Raw genomic sequence first — 17,468 nt, forward strand, 5'->3', positions numbered from 1 at the left:
CATGGGTATAACATTCCCAACCTGGCCGTTTGGCTGTTAATTGTGCAGCTCTTCTAGACTTTCCAAATCTTATAGGACCAAATGGATCAAATTCTAATAGTGAAACTATCATGAGGGTTGTATGAGTCTCAAAACTATTTATCCACCATTTTACAACTGCAACAGTAGGTTACGTTCAGTATGTACTGGCCATCGGGCATACTGGGACAAATCTTGGTAGGCCAGTGGGCTGTCAAAAAATATGTTTTTGGGCCAGTGGACCATAAAAACATATCAGTTATTTCCAGCCCTCTCTCTCCAGCCTGTCATTCAAAGTGGCCATTAGAGTGTACTGCATGCCTGTCAGGCCGCATTCAGACCAAATCAGACATTGAGGTGCACCGCCCCAGGGTTGAGCGGAGGTGTGTGGGGGTGTTGGCATGTTTGTGCCCTAGAATGTAACCACTGTGAAACAATCAGAACGTGATGTTTTATTGATCTGATTCACCGGCTTTCTTGCTACCACCGCTCCCTCTCCTCATTCACTCTCTAGTTTGCTCAACCACAGCTGTTCTCTCTCTTGCTCGCTGGTGCTCTCAGCTCTCTCTCTTTTTCCTCGTCTTTTTTAAAATGAGTCGGGAAGCTGACAGAAAAGTCTAACTTTACTTTTAATATTATCAAATGAAGAGAAATGTCCTCACCTCATCCTAGTAACATCTTTGTACTCAGGCAATCACAGCCGAGCTTTCTCCATTACTCTCGCTGCCAGAAGGGGGAGACAAAAAGTCCCACACACAGCTTTAAAAAGGTGAGGTATGTTTATGTTAATTAAGTTGAACTGAGTTACAATAATAATAATAATAATAATAATAATAATAATAATGATAATACATCCAACTTATATAGTGCTTTTCAGGATACTCAAAGATGCTTTACAAAGGAAACAACAAAACAAAAAGAAATAATGTCCTTGAGTATAGTAAGCTAAAGAGCAATTTAACAGCAAGCTGAAAATCTTGTTTTTGCTGACCACTTCTCACCTTGCTGCAGCAAGGTAGAAGTGTACCCTTTTTTTAAAGAGTTAAATTAATCATTTAATAAAACTGTTTTGTTAATTGGTCCATCGTTTTGAGTCATTTTTTAAGAAAAAAATGTCCTAATTCTGATTCTAGCTTCTTAAATGTGAATATTTTCTGGTTTCTTTAGTCCTTTATGACAGTAAACAGAATATCTTTGGGTTGTGGACAAAACAAGACATTTTTAGGACATCATCTTGGGCTTTGGTAAAGAGTGATTGACAGTTTTCACCATTTTCTGACATTTTATGTAGGGCTGCTCAGTTATGGCAAAAATCATAATCATGATTATTTTGGTCAATATTGAGATCACAATTATTCAACATGATTACTTTTTGACCCTCATTTTTGCTGATTGCCAATGCTGATATATGCACATATTTTTTTCCACCTGGCTGAGGAGACTATTACACATGCATTCATAGATTGTGCGAATGATAAAGAAAGACAATATATGAAGGAAGAACTTAAGAAGACCGGAGTTCCAGAGCTCCGGAGCTGGAGCAGTAGTTTTCTTTGAGTTTATTAGACAGACAGGATTAATGTGTAGGATTTAATCTTTGGTCCACAGTCTGAAGCAGAGGGTGGCAGTAATGCACTTAATACGCTGGTTGCCAACAGCTGTTATAAACCAAAAAGAAGAAAAAGAAAAAGTTTCTTCAAACAGAGTGGTACATCCTGTCAGCCAAGGGGTTTCCTATCTGGGAGGCTAGCGGAGCGCTAGCCGTAGCATGACTGGAGGGAAGCACAGCCAGTTAGCCTCTGCTAGCCTCCCAGCTAGCCCTGGCTCTTCGTTTGCATCCAACCGGAGCACCTAGCCCCGGTTTGTTATTCAGGTTAAAGTGGGAAGAAGCAGCCGGTCTGTCGGGCAGCTGAGTGAAGTGGAGCCTGCGGAGGAAGCCCCGGTTAGCCCCGGTTTAGCTGCAGACAGATTCACTCGCTACAGTGGGCGAGGAAAAAAAACCATTGAATCAACAACTACAAACACAGTTGATTTCCACCTGTGGAGCCGACATGCAAACTATTTTGGTTTAGTAAATTTCAGCTGTCAGTTAGCCTGGTGAAGGCAGGTTAGTCAGCCACTGGTCAGCAGCTGCTGCTGACAGACAGCCGGTTCTGTGGACAGAGGAGCTTAATGCCTGTCGGAGGCGTTTAGGGAGGGGCAAAAGTGCACCGCTGTAAAGGAAAGGGTTGTGCTACATTTGCAACACAAGACAAAACGAGAGCATCACTATGAAATGACAATAATTCAATGGATTACCAATTATCTTGTTTTCATAATCGTTGGAAGCCAAAATTGTAATTGTTAGTTGCAGCACTAGTATACTCCAATTTGTGTCGGTACACTGTAACATCATTTTTGGATGTGATTACAGGTGCAACAGAGCACACTTCGGACCACACCCAACCACAGCCAGGTCAGAGGTGAAACTTAACTAGAGAGTGCAGGTGAACTCTACTTGCCAACCTTTATTGGATAGCTGACTATAGAGAGACAACATGGGAATGACATGCAACAAAGATCGTTAGCCAGATTCAAACTGGGGATGATGTGGTTCTTGGTGAGTGCCTTAACCCCCAGGCCACCAGGGTGCCCCAACTTATTGTTTGTATTAAAACAACAGTCAGGTGTCCATATGAACAATGAAAGAGGTTGTCTTCACTGTAATCATTCCTCCTAGTTCCTACTGACTATTAAAAGATCCCCTGCAAATGTGCTTTCAATGTAAGGGATGGGGGCCAAAATCCACAGTGTGTCCACAGTCATTTTGTGTGAAAATGCATTCAAAAGTTGATCTGAAGCTTATATGAGGCTTCAGCAGTCTGAGTTAGTCATATCAAGAGGATATCTGCCACATTTACAATCTTTTTAGCATCAAATTCCCTCTTTGTATTTCCTTGGACAGTGTTTCCCTGTTGAGCTGCGGTTGAAGTGTAGTAACAAAGAGAGGGACTCTGGCACTAAACAGACTGTATCGTTGAAAGACATCTACTTGATTTGACTCATTTGGATGGCTGAAGCTTCATATTAGCTTCAGGTAACTTTTAAATACATTTTTGCACAGAGAAAAGACTGTGGATTTGTCCCCTGTAGGAGAACCAGTGTCCCTCCATCTCTTCCTAATTTCTATGAAAGCCCAAAGAAGGTCTGGGCTCAATCAACGATACCATCTAACCTCAAGAATGTGGATGTATATAAGTTTGGAAATTCCTTCAAAGGTAGACTGGGAGTCCTTATTCAACATTAGAATGTCAGTTCTGACTCTTCCCAGGATAGTCCCCTTCTATCCTATATCCAGAGGCTCCCCAAGTGAGATTTATGACTCAGACTAAAAGAGTAGTTTCATTCTTCATCAACTCCTCAAGTCTCAGAAAACACTGGATTAAAAGACTTTTCGTTGAGAAAAAAAAGAGTTTTACCTCAATTTAACCTCATCAGTTTGTTTTGATGAGTTGGGACAATCCTATTTATTCCAAATTCTCTTTCTTTTTTTAACTCCATGCCTACACACACACACACACACACATACCAACACACTCATCCTCCCCCTTTTGTTTTTCACTCTGGGATGACTTCAGAAAAGATGCCAGTCATAAGTTAAGGCAAGGCTCTGCTCGAGTTTCTGTGTTTCTTAAGCAAAAGTTTGATTCAATGTTTATTAAGTATATAACCATCTTGTAACCTATGTATTATTGGTCACAAAGTAATGCCAGTCAAAATGGTCTAACTGAATTCTCTATGATAAAATATAGCTAAAATACTCATGTTTAGATTAAATAACCACTTATTGCATGTACCAACATTGCCCCCTAGTGGTAAAATTTAGTAACACTTTGAACACTGAAGAGAGATTTGAGATATGATTTGTAGTAGAAATTAAATGTGTGTATGGAGGATTACTTTGATAAGTGGAAACTTAACATTAGTAGTTAAAAATAGAATTTAATTAGGGCCTGAGCCCCAAAGGGGCAAAGACCCTCTTGTATCTGTTCTGTTTCTTTCTTTCTTTCTTTCTTTCTTCTTTCTTTATTAATCCACCACTTCAACCCTAAATTTGACCCCCTAAACATGCTCAAAAACTCACGAAATTTGGCACACACATCAGGTCCGGTAAAAAATTTGATAAAATGTAAAAATTATCCGCAAAGTGCCAAAATGTGCTCTATAGCGCCACCTATGTCACTAAAATGGCCGCCACAGCCCGCAGGAATGTCGTAGAGAGATTGAACCAAAACTCAATTATTCATCTCATCAAGACCTACAAATCATATGCCAACACCCCTGACCTAAATCCAACAAGAAGTCCACAATTCACACATGAAAGTATGACTTTGTGCCAATTTTGAACCCTGAATAAACGCTATCTCCTCCTAGGGCGTTAATGGTATCGGTTTCAAACTTGAATACTTGACTTATGACACTGTGCTGAACAAAAGTTGTTAAAAACTTTGTAATAACTCGAATGTTTAGATATTATAAGCCCTGAAAGTTGTAGTGCCACATCACACCTTACAATGTAAACCAATGGGGAGGCAATCTCTAGGCATGGACTTTGTGTCAAACAAATGGTTCTGATATCTAAACTATAAGTCTGACCACTTTGAAACCTGTATCAATGGATTCGGGACGAAATTTCCTACAAAAAAATGTGATTTTGAATGTAGGATTTGGCCAAAGTCATGGGATTTATGAGGATATTTCACACGAAGAGTGACATTCTCCTCTCCAACTCAGAGAGAGAGAATAGGAGGGGGAGATGGGTGTGGGGGTTGAATGGAACTCATTGAGTGAGAGTGACAGTTTAGTGATAAAGTGTTGCAGAAAAATAAAATAAAAATTAAAGCTGCAAGCAGCGTGGAACGGGCCTTCGCGCCCTTGCGGACGTCGGGCCGCGGTACAGTCGAAGGGCTTCTATCATGGGCATGTAGATGTCTTCAGACCCGGGCTGTTTTAAGACAGTGCAAGAAAGAGATAAACATCACTTCTTTTGTCTACTGTTTTGTGCGCTGCTGGGGCTGCTTTGCTGCAATTTTGTAGGGAGCGCTATTCAGCCAGTTTGCATCACTGACTGAATATTGTCATGAAGATGTGTTCAGGCTGGGACTCTTATCAAACATGCAAAGTTTGGGGCAGACTGGAGCATTTGCACTAAAGTTATTGCAATTTCCTCTGTCATGGCGAAACATCAAAACTCAATGCCACACCACGGCCACACGCTTCAACAATAGCTAAATTATAGCATATTAGGCACATTACCGCCACCCTCCGCTTCGGACTGTAGACCAAATATTAAATCCTACACATCAATCCTGTCTGTCTAATAAACTAAAAAAAAACCCAAAACTGCCACTCCACCCACTTGGCAGGTTCATTAAAGTTTTAATGCTGAACTCTGGAACTCTAGTTTTCCTGAGTTCTTCCATCATATATTGTCTTTTTTGATCATACTTAGTACAATCTATGCTTGCATGTCTAATAGTTTCCTCAGCAAAGTGGGAAAAAATATGTGCATATATCGGCAATCGCCAAAAATGAAAAAGTAATCGTGTTAAAAAACCATGGTGTCAGTGTTGAGCAAAAATAATTGTGATTATGCTTTTTTCCATAATCAAGCACCCCTAAAGAGAACATAAATTTTGATTTACATACACACACACACAAAGCATTTAAATATGTATGTGATAAATTTTTGTCTTTAATAAACAGTTACTCGTACATTTTTCAGTGCACTCCTAAATTTCTGTGTGCTCCTAATTTTTTACATTTAGGAACACATGTACTCCTCGACAAAAAAGTAAGCATTGAACACTGCTGTCAGATGTGTAGAGACAATAAGTAACTGCAGCTGGACACAGAAAAATACTCAATATATTTGAATGGAGAGTGTGAGCGAACCGCTAGGTGCTTGGGCCCTAATAAAGGAAAAACTGCAGTACAGAGCTACAAATTTTAGTTTTGATTTTATTTTTCTGCAGCACTTTATCACTAAACTGTCACTCTCACTCCACTTTTTCCCTTCCCCTCATAGGTCAACCCCACTACTGAATTATACATATAAGACTCATAATTATTGTAAAATAAATGATAATAACACCAAACTTCATACAAAGTTTGTATATAATGTACTGTAAGTATATAGACCTTTCTGCTGTATCCTTCAAAAATGAGCTGCATTTAACCGTGACACCCATCCCCCCACTTTCTTCCCTCCTTCTCCCTCTCAGCTGGAGAGAAGGATTTCAGAGTACTCCTCTTGTGAAATATCCTCATAAATCCCATGACTATGGCCAAATCTTACATTAAAAATCATAATTTAGTAGGAATTTTCGTCGCAAATCCATTGATACAGGTTTGAAAGTGGTCTGACTTATAGTTTAGACGTTAGACGCTTCAGTTTGACACAAAGTCCATGCCCAGAGATTGCCTCCCCATTGGTTTACATTGTAAGGTGTGATGGGGCACTCCAACTTTCGAGGCTTACAAAATCTACACCGTTTGAGTTATTACAAATTTTTTAATAACTTTTATTCAGCATAGTGTGATAAGTCATGTATTAAAGTTTGAAGCCGATACCATTAACGCCCTAGAAGGAGATTATTCAGGGTTCAAAATTGGCACAAAGTCATACTTTCATGTGTGAATTGTGGACTTCTTGTTGGATTTAGGTCAGGGGTGTTGGCATATGATTTGTAGGTCTTGATGAGATGAATAATTGAGTTTTGGTTCAATCTCTCTACGACATTCCTGCGGGCTATGGCGGCCATTTTAGTGACATAGGTGGCGCTATAGAGCACATTTTGGCACTTTGCGGATAATTTTTACATTTTATCAAATTTTTTACCGGACCTGATGTGTGTGCCAAATTTCGTGAGTTTTTGAGCATGTTTAGGGGGTCAAATTTAGGGTTGAAGTGGTGGATTAATAAAGAAAGAAGAAAGAAAGAAAGAAAGAAAGAAACAGAACAGATACAAGAGGGTCTTTGCCCCTTTGGGGCTGAGGCCCTAATTAAAATTTGTAGCTCTGTACTGCAGTTTTTCCTTTATTAGGGCCCAAGCACCTAGCGGTTCACTCACACTCTCCATTCAAATATATGAGTATTTAGGGCCTGAGCCCAAAGGGTGAAGACCCTATTGTTTTTCGTGTGTTTGTTTCTTTCTTATTATTCTTTCTTTATTAATCCGTCACTTCAACTCTAAATTTGACCCCCTAAACATGCTCAAAACTCATCAAATTTGGCACACACATCAGGTCTGGTGAAAAATTTGATAAAATGTAAAAAATGAACCCCCAAAGTGCCAAAATGTGCCAATATGTGGCACCATACACTGACACCCCTGACCTAAATCCAACAGGATGTCCGCAATCTCAATTTCAAAGTACGACTTTGTGCCAATTTTGGACCTTGAATAAACGCTATTTCCTCCTAGGGCGTTAATGGTATTGGCTTCAAACTTTACTACATGACTTATCACACTGTGCTGAACAAAAGTTATTAAAAACTTTGTAATAACTCGAACGGTTTAGATCTAGTAAGCCCTTAAAGTTGGAGTGCGACATCACACCTTACAATGTAAACCAATGGGGAGGCAATCTCTGGGCATGGACTTTGTACCAAACTGGGGCGTCTGACGTCTAAACTATAAGTCCAACCACTTTAAAACCTGTATCAATGGATTTGTGACGAAAATTCCTACAAAAAAGTACTCTGAAATCCTTCTCTCCAGCTGAGAGGGAGAGAGAGAGAATGGGAGGGGGGGGGGGGGGGGTCTGAAAACATCTGCATGCCTGTGACACAAGCCCTTAGACTGCGCCACACTCCAGTTACTTTGTATTTAAACACATCTGACAGCAGTGTTCAATCCTTACTTTTTTTTCAAGGAGTACATGTGCTCCTAAATGAAAAAAAATTAGGAGCACACATATAACTTTAAGAGCACACTGAAAAATGTTCAAGTAACAGTTTCCTTACTTTTTTTTCAAGGAGTACATGTGCTCCTAAATGAAAAAAAATTAGGAGCACACATATAACTTTAAGAGCACACTGAAAAATGTTCAAGTAACAGTTTCTTAAAGAAAACAATTCATTACATACATATTTACAATTTATCACATACATATTTAAACTGTGTGTGTGTGTGTGTGTGTGTGTGTGTGTGTGTGTGTGTGTAAATCACAATTTATGTTGTTTTTAGGGGTGCTTGATTACGGCAAAAATCATAATCATGATTATCTTGTTCAATATTGGATCATAATTATTTAACACGATTACTTTTTGACTGTCATTTTTGCCAATTGCCGATGTTCATACATGCACATATTTTTTCCCACTTGGCTGAGGAGACTATTACACTTGCAATCATATATTGTACTAATGATCAAGAAAGACTATAGCCTATATGAGGGAAGAACTTTAATGCTGAGCTACTGGACTCCAGTCTTCCTAAGTTCACCTAAGGGTTTTCAATTTACTAATTGAAATTTCAAGTGAATGGGTGCAAAACTTGCATGATTTTGATGACACAGGTGTGAGCAAGGCAGCCATGTCTCACCCTGCAGAAAATTCTCATCCTCACACTGCTGAGATTTGATGTTTTGCCATGACAGAGGAAGTTGCTATAACTTTATTGTAACTGCTCCAGTCTGCACCAAACTTTACATGTTTGATAAGACTCCCGGCCTGAACACGTGTACATGACAATATTCCATCAGTGATGCAAACTGGCTGAATAGCGCCCCCTACGAAATTTCAGTAAAGCAGCCCCAACAGCGGGCAAAATAGTGGACAAAGGAAGTGATGTTTATCTGAAAACAGCCCGGGTCTGAAGACATCTACATGCCCATGACAGAAGCCCTTCGATTGCGCCGTGGCCCGACGTGCGCAAGTGTGCGAAGGCCCGTTCAACGCTGCTTGCAGCTTTAATTTTCTGTGTCCAGCTGCAGTTACTTATTGTCTCTACACACCTGACAGTACACATTTCAATCAAACTTTGACCAGGTCATGTAAAAGTCTTTACTTTTCTAAAAGTAGACGATGAAAATTAGGGAGTGAATTTCTTTTACACACAAACTCATCAAAAGTTTTCAAATTATTAATTGAAATTACAGTGAAAGGGCCCAAAACTTGCATAATTTTGATGACACAAGTGTGAGCAAGACAGACATGTCTCACCCTGCAGAAAATTCTCATCCTCACACCGTTGAGATTTGATGTTTCACCATGACAGAGAAAATTGCCGTAACTTTATTGTACATGCTCCAGTCTGCACCAAACTTCAAAGGTATGTAAAGTCAGACCTGTCAGCCCAGGTCTGGAGACATCTACATGCCTGTGACAGAAGCCCTTGGACTGCACTGCGCCCCGATATGCGCAAGGGTGCGAAGGCCCATTCAACGCTGTTTGCAGCTTTAATTTTATTATGTAACTTATTCAGAGCGTTCAGCTCAGGGTATTGGGATAGTGATTACGTTATAGATGTGTGTGTCTCTGAATATTTGAGTGATGTACTGAACTATGCAATTCATGTTTAAACATGAATTGCATAGTTCAGTACATCAAATAATAATAATTAAATATGATGAAACATGTAAGCTTTGATTTAAACTTAATTTCAAGTAACCAAGTCAGGGGAGATCATGTATTAAGGATTTTCTGTTTTGCATGGGAGATTATCCATCTCCACCCAAAAACATGCCCCTACCGAAGGCCAGGATAAATTAGCGCATTGAGCTACACCCGAGCTTCTTCCTTTTTGTTTCTCCTTTTTCTCTCCCTGAGGGCTTCTGTCATCTTAACATATCATGTGATCTCCTAAATTAAATTTATTTTCTTCTAAGCTATGTGCAGTATTGTAATTTCAGTGAAACAAACTTTATGTTGAAATTCTTTCGCACTTAATGTCTTGAAGTATCATTTTATTCAGCTGGTTTGTCAAATATCGTTAACCTCTAACTAAATTTTCTGGTAATTACGTTATCATTCCAGCATTTCACCATCAGTTACTCATAACTTAGATAATTTAAAACATATTACACTCATTCTGGTTCATCAATTTATCTGTTTGCATTGATATGTCATTCACTTGTTAACCATTTTAGTTAAATAAATTTGCATTTATCAGCATCTCGTTGTCTGTGGCTTCAATTTAAAGCAGAGAATTAGATCTCTGTATCATAACACTTTACTTCACAAGTGAGATTGATAAAAGTGTTTCTGTGTCTCCTCCCGGAACAGTTCAGAAATACAGGGGGGTGATGCCTTTATCATGAGCTTTGTGATGAATAATTGTGGATGTCCCTATACCGCCATCACTTACATTGTAAGTGCATTATGAAGGGATCTTCTGATGGCCAGTATGAACGGGAGGAAAGATTACAGCAAGAAAAATATGTTTCAATGTTCATTTGGGCTCCTGACTGTTGTTTTAGGATGGACTTGAAAAATTGTGAACCTTTAAATTATAATTAAGCTGTACTGTGTTAAGCAAAATGTGTGTTCTGCACCAACTGCAGTACCTTGGCTCGGGTTAGGGATTTGCGCTGTGCTCATTTGAAGTTTGTATGCAAGTGATACAAACTGCTAAAACTGTCATTAACAGTGATCTGGAAGAAATGGTGGAGTGTTAGAGGGTTCAAGAGGTGCAGCTGCAGAAAGTGAAATGCCCCAATAGTAGACTGTGAACATTACAAAAAGTGTACAATAATGCAATAAAGTCTGTGGTATTGTATTGTCTGCATTGTGAGTGTATGCTGTAGGGATGTGCAGAGAGCCCAGTATTTGTATATGTATCTGTATTTGTTGAGGAAGAAAAATTATTTGTATTTGTATTTGTACTTGAATAAAAGTGGAAAGAGGCTTAAAAATCCTGTTTTTGTTTTTATGATGCTTTCAATTTTAGAAAATTAAAGTGTTACATGAATAAACTACCTTACGAAGGAGGTCCCCACACCGGGTGTGGAACTGGAGTCTCCCAGATCATAGATGACTGCACTGACTACTGAGCTAAAACTTTACCCAATCGCCTCATTGCAGACAGACCTCTACTTATTTATACACACAGAGACAGCGCAAGCATGTAACGCGTAGGGAAGAACTTCAAAGGTGATTATTGCTTTGCACTTTTCATTTATTGCCTATTTTTTACAACCTAACTTTGTGGAAAGGAGAAGAGGAACAACAGGTTATGGAGAGTCTCTTGGGAGCACTTGGCATGTGTCAGCAGATCTCTGGGGAACACCCCCAACTCCGGAAGTGATGTCCAAATTAGGAAATGTACGTCATGTAGCAGGTGGATGTGACTCCCCTCATTGAGACCTGCTGATAGACGTAACAGCGGAGCAGAGGAGAGAGACTGAGATAGTGACGTAACCGACCTGTACACTGGTATTTGACATGTTTTTTTTTTCTCCCCGAAAACAAATAATTTTTAAAATATTTGTATGAAACAAATATTTGTAAAACACCCACTATTTGTGCTTTGCCGAATAACGTATTTGTATTCGGGCGCACCCCTAGTATGCTGTTAATTGTATAAGAAGTATTTGGCTATTTGATTATATATATTTATGCATTTTACACCCATCATAATGTCCATTGTGTGACCAGATCTGCCAAGGCTCTGCTGAGGAAGGTGCTTGTATATTATAACGTGGTAGCCTGTTGTACAGGCTGGAAAAGCCCAACTATAGAAGAGAACTTTGGTGTGTACCCTGCTCAGCCATTAAATTGTTCTGCTAGTGACTGGGAGGAATTTTGAGTAATATCAAGCGCTATAATAAAATCAAGGAGGGTCTCTTTAAATTAGGGATTATTAGTGAATGAGCCTACAGCAACATCACAACCAGGATCTTTGTCCAGCCTGGCTGTTGTGCACTGTATTTGGGCAATAATGACTTTGTTCAGGTGTCATACCTCATAGAAGCATTAGCAGAACAATCTGTCTCTCAGGTGTCATCACTGCTTTTCTCAAGTATTTATGAAAGGAAATAAAGGTGTGAAAGAAAGTTTGAGAAATTCAGTTGGGTGGAATTCAGTGTATTGTTGATGTGCTACATGTTATGTTTCATCCTACCTAGTTGATATTGATTGCAGTTTTCCTTCATTTCATCCAGGTATCTCCACACCATCTACCTGGGCATTCGGAGTCGTCAGAGCGCTGAGACAGAGCGCTGGCGTTACTACTGGAGGATGGTCTATGAGTTTGCAGATGTGAGCATGTTGCATCTATTAGCCACCTTTCTGGAGAGCGCTCCGCAACTGGTGCTGCAGTTGTGCATCATCATACAGACACACAAGCTTCAGGCTGTGCAAGGTAACAGTCACACACGCACGCACGCACACACACACACACACACACACACACACACACAACACATCTACAACTGTGTGAACATAGAAAAGTCCAATATGTAATGTTTCTCAGTCATTTTTCTAGCTAGTGAAACAATCTTTTTTTCCTATCCTGAGCCAGAAAATTGATTGAAATTGACATTGCTTTGAGCACTTGTGTGTAGGAATTGTATGTGATTCTTTCAAATTCTGTCTGTGTGTTGTTTCTACCCATTTTTTGTATTTTAACTGGTTTATCCTTTCACATTTACACTAACTGTATATATATATATATATAATATGTGTGTGTGTGTGTATGAATAAATAATCTGGACCCACGTGTAAATGCAAAGGCCTGTAATCAGAGGTTGTTATCCAGATAAAATAAGTCTCATATTTTGATGCATCTGAGTGCACTTCTCTTCCAACACTGACAAAGGTAACTGAAATAAGCTGAAAAAATGGGTAAAAAAAACCTCACTGCATCTATGAAAACAACAGCCACCTTCAAAGAAGCAAGCTACTAAAATCACATTCTAAGCTAACAGTCATGCTTACAATGTTTTTGCTAAGAAAGGGTAAACACATTCTGGACTCTGTGTACTGGACACACATCTGTTTCTATAATCTTACCATGATGTGGCACTGAAATCAAACCCACTTTGTCTCTGTGTTGCAGGTATGACAGCAGCAGCCTCCCTCGTCTCTCTGGCCTGGGCCCTGGCCTCTTACCAGAAGGCCTTGCGAGAGTCTCGGGATGACAAGAAGCCCATCAGCTACCTGGCTGTCATGATCCAGTTCTGCTGGCACTTCTTCACTATCGCAGCAAGGGTCATAACCTTCGCCCTGTTTGCCTCTGTGTTCCAACTCTACTTTGGCATCTTCATTGTCCTGCACTGGTGCATCATGACCTTCTGGATTGTCCACTGTGAGACAGATTTCTGCATCAGCAAGTGGGAAGAGATTGTCTTTGACATGGTGGTGGGCATCATCTACATCTTTTCCTGGTTCAATGTCAAGGAAGGACGGACAAGGTGAGAAGAACACTCAACTACATTCAGTGTGATGTTGACCTAAAGAAAAACTCACTTTCAGTGGTTTGATTTTTTAAAATATTCTTTATTTTAATTGAAGCTCTTTACTATTCTGTAATTTCTTATTGCAAAGACAGCTGGTCACAGGAAATTCCTTCAGCCGTCAACTGTCTGGAGCTTCAGCACAAACAGATCTGCGTATGATGAGCTGGGAAGGAATAGGTTACTTCAAAATTAATTTTGAAGCATCTTTGTACAAGACAGCCTACCTGCAGGTCTCCACTGGGGGAACAATTCCGGCGGAGGCTCCGCTCTCAGGGCAGCTCCACTGTCAGGACAGGAAATGCCACCAAAATAAAAGACGATACCTCCGCTGTCAGGAAAAAAGACCACAGAACAATTGGCTGTCACAGAAAATACGCGTTGCTGTTTATGTTGATTTTGTCAATGATATACAGTATATTAAATAATTCTGTCAATGTAGTAACATTATAGTATTCTATGATTTTTTTTAAATGTAGTGATATACAGACAGGTGTCAAATTAAAGGAAAAACCAACATAAAGTGTCTTAGTAAGGTGTTGGGCCACCACATGCCGCCAGAACAGCTTCAATGTGCCTTGGCATTGATTCTACGCGTTTCTGGAACTCTACTGGAGGGATGAACACCATTCTTCCAAAAGATATTCCCTTATTTAGGGTTTTGATGATGGTGGTAGAGAGCACTGTCTAACACATCGGTCCAAAATCTCCCATAGGTGTTCAACTGGGTTGAGATCTGGTGACTGTGAAGGCCATAGCATATGATTCACATCATTTTCATACTCATCAAGCAGTTCAGTGACCCCTTGTGCCCTATGGATGGGGGCATTGTCATTCTGGAAGAGACCACTCCCATCAGGATAGAAATGTTTCATCATAGGATAAAGGTGATCATTCTGAACAACTTTGTATTGATTAGCAGTGACCCTTCCCTCTAAGGGGACAAGTGGACCTAACCCATGCCAGCAAAATACCCCCCACAGCTAGGGTGACCAGACTTCCCGAAAAATTTGGGACAGTCCTGAATTACCTGAACAGTTGTGTCCTCTCCTGTTTGTCCTGAAAATGAACCTTTAAGATAATAATAATAATAATAATAATAATAATAATAATAATAATAATAATAGATAGATAGATAGATAGATAGATAATATGAACAAGCTAAAAACGAGAGCTCGACTTGACTTGAGACTTGAAGGCAAAAATGCTGAGGAAACCTGACTTGGTGACACAGTAATATTGAAAAATGCTGCGCTAAATATATCTTGTCTTTGGGAGTACTGCCAAATTGTCATGAATAATTAATAAGATAATGGAGATACGCTTAACAAATAATACAATGTAGAGGACTCTAAATTCAAATGAGAGAAGCCTTTCATTAAATTATCAATGAGGCTCTTCTACATGAATTAGTAGCTCAATATTTTTTTTACTCTCTGGATCTGTGAAAATATTCTGATCAAATCACTTAGGCTATAGGCTATAATTCCTGCTTTTAGTTATTAAAAAAATATCCTATTTGTTTTCGTAAAATTTGTAAGAGTATTATTGATATGTTTTCACTTGTCCATTGCACCGATTAGTGTAACAAATTGTTGATGTCATTCAACCTGTTTTAAAGCAGATGATGGAGAGTGCAGCCACCACTGTGGGAGGAATTTGTGAAAAAAATATCTAAAAAAAAATGTTTTCATAAACTCCTATAACTTAATGACAATCACAGCTGCTGAAAAGATGTGAAAAATGATTGTAACATACCTGTCATCTGTGAGTAATGGTTTAGGCATCTTGTAAACACAGCCAGGACACTGTACTTCAAATCCCCCTCAGAGCCAATCCATGTATCTCTCTATTTTAACCATCTGTCCAAACTGATCTTCATAATATTAATGACAAATTGTCAGAGTTAGTGTCTGGTGTTACTCTATATTACTTTATGCTTTTGAATCCTTCTGACATTTAAAATTAAGCTGCCTGTTTCATGTCATTGGTTCAGTTGTTTCAACATGAGAATATCAAAAAAATTAACTGAACTAGGTATAAACACTGTGAGTCAACTGATCTCAGGAATACTAATTTGTTTCCAGTGAGGTATTATTGAGCTTATATAATGACTTTCTAAGGTAAACATTACTATTGCTGCTCTCCAAACAATGTGTACTTATTTTTGAAATATGTATGACTTGTAATCCTGTTTTGAATTTATTCTTTTTTAAAATGAAATAGAAGTTGCAGTTCCAAGGAGAGGGGAAGTGTAGCTGCAGGCAGCCGTGGAGAAGGAGTGATCTGACATACACATGTCAGATGTGATAGGTACCGACACTGACGAAATGAATGAAATTGAAATTACTTTTATGTAACGGATAATGATTTACACAGTTACATACAACACCACCATTGTGTTTCTTTTTCCCAATGACAGACAGTTGACTTCATGAACAAAAATAATACATTTTAGTGTTGAGTTTTGACTTTCACGTGTTTTACTCTTTGTTGACACTGAATGTAATGTACTGGAGGCCACGCCCACCCCAACTCCCCTGTCCCGAATTTCACCCTTTCTCGTCTGGTAACCCCACACACAGCATAACAAAGCCACCAGATCCCCTCACTCTAGGGGTCAAGCATTCAGACCTGTACTGGTTTATCCTTTAGTTTGTATTAGTATTTACAACCTTTAAAAGACTCTAGCCTATATATATCTATAGATCTAAAATAAATATACCAAAAAGAGCTTTATTTTAATGTAGCATATATGGAAAAGTTTGCTTTGTGTATGTGAAATTGACTTGATGAGCTAACACTAGCCACTGTTGGCGTAACAGATAGCCTTACTAAACTTAGCACAAAAAGTAAGGAAATTTGTGTTTGGTAGATTATTTCTTTGTTGTAACAATGCTTCTTGGCAATAAATCTTATACCGTTGGAAAGCTTGTTTATTTCCCTTTTAAATGGTACCACATTTATAAGGAACATGCATTTGTGGACTGGAACCTGAACATGTGGAGGAACGTTATGTTCAGTGATGAGTCCAGATTCTGCCTATGGCAGTTGGATCATAGGGTCAAATTGTGGAGAAGACACAGAGAATGCAATGCTGATTGCTGCACCGATAGAGTTATATCTTTTGGTGGAGGCAGTGTGATGGTGTGGGGCGGCATCTCCCTCACTGGAAAAACGAGGCTTGTCATCATTGGAGGCAATCTCAGTGCAGTGAGATATCGAGATGAAATTCTGCAACCAGTGGCAATCCCATATTTCCACAGTCTGGGACCGAACTCTGAATTTGGGAGTGGAGAGGATGGAATGGCCTGCCAGCAGTCCTGAAGTCAACCCCATTGAACACTTGTGGGATCAGCTTGGGCGTGCTGTTCGTGCCAGAGTGACCAACACAACCACGTTGGCTGACTTGCGACAAATGCTGGTTGAAGAATGGGATGCCATAGCAGTGTGTGACCAGGCTGGTGACCAGCATGAGGAGGAGGTGCAAGGCTGTTGTGGCTGTGTATGGTTCTTCCACACACTACTGAGGCTCCTGTTTGTTAAATGAATAAATTGTAAAATTGCCAATATGTCTTGTTTCTTCAAACTTCAATCATCCAATCCACCAAACACCAAACAAGAGTAAATGGCAGAATAAGCTGTTTGGCATTGGCAGAGAAGATTTGGCAAATTTTTAATGGGCACAACCCACATACTCAGCTCTGCTGCTCATTCCACAAATGTATGTTCCTTACATATGTGGCACCATTTAAAAGGGAAATAAACAGGCTTTCCAACGGTATAAGACTTATTGCCAAGAAGCATTGTTACAACAAAGAAATAATCTACCAAACACAAATTTCCTTACTTTTTGTGCTAAATTTATTAGATTTACACAAACTGATAAGCTATTTTAACAGCACTAGTATGGAGCAAAACATTCAAACTATATCATGTTCTGGATGCAAATTTGCATCACTGTTGTGTAGAGGAAGCTTCAAATAATGACCAGAACAGACGTCGTTCAA

General features: G+C 39.4%; 1 protein-coding gene across 3 annotated transcripts in view; it reads left to right on the forward strand.

The window, feature by feature from the left end:
* Window positions 1-17,468, forward strand: part of xkr4 (XK related 4) — a 44,666-nt gene that overhangs the window by 15,029 nt on the left and 12,169 nt on the right. Inside the window, exons 2-4 of one of the 3 annotated variants that reach the window (XM_067604761.1) lie at window positions 12,166-12,365; window positions 13,062-13,416; window positions 13,554-14,052. In XM_067604761.1, the coding sequence (XP_067460862.1) occupies window positions 12,166-12,365; window positions 13,062-13,416; window positions 13,554-13,620 (622 nt within the window). In that variant the 3' untranslated portion in view covers window positions 13,621-14,052. Of the gene's footprint in view, window positions 1-643; window positions 788-12,165; window positions 12,366-13,061; window positions 13,417-13,553; window positions 14,053-17,468 lie in introns of those variants that run through there. The other 2 variants (XM_067604762.1, XM_067604760.1) reach the window with 2 other exon arrangements.

The sequence above is a fragment of the Thunnus thynnus genome, chromosome 12 (genome assembly GCF_963924715.1).
Source record: "Thunnus thynnus chromosome 12, fThuThy2.1, whole genome shotgun sequence".
Lineage (NCBI taxonomy): Eukaryota > Metazoa > Chordata > Actinopteri > Scombriformes > Scombridae > Thunnus > Thunnus thynnus.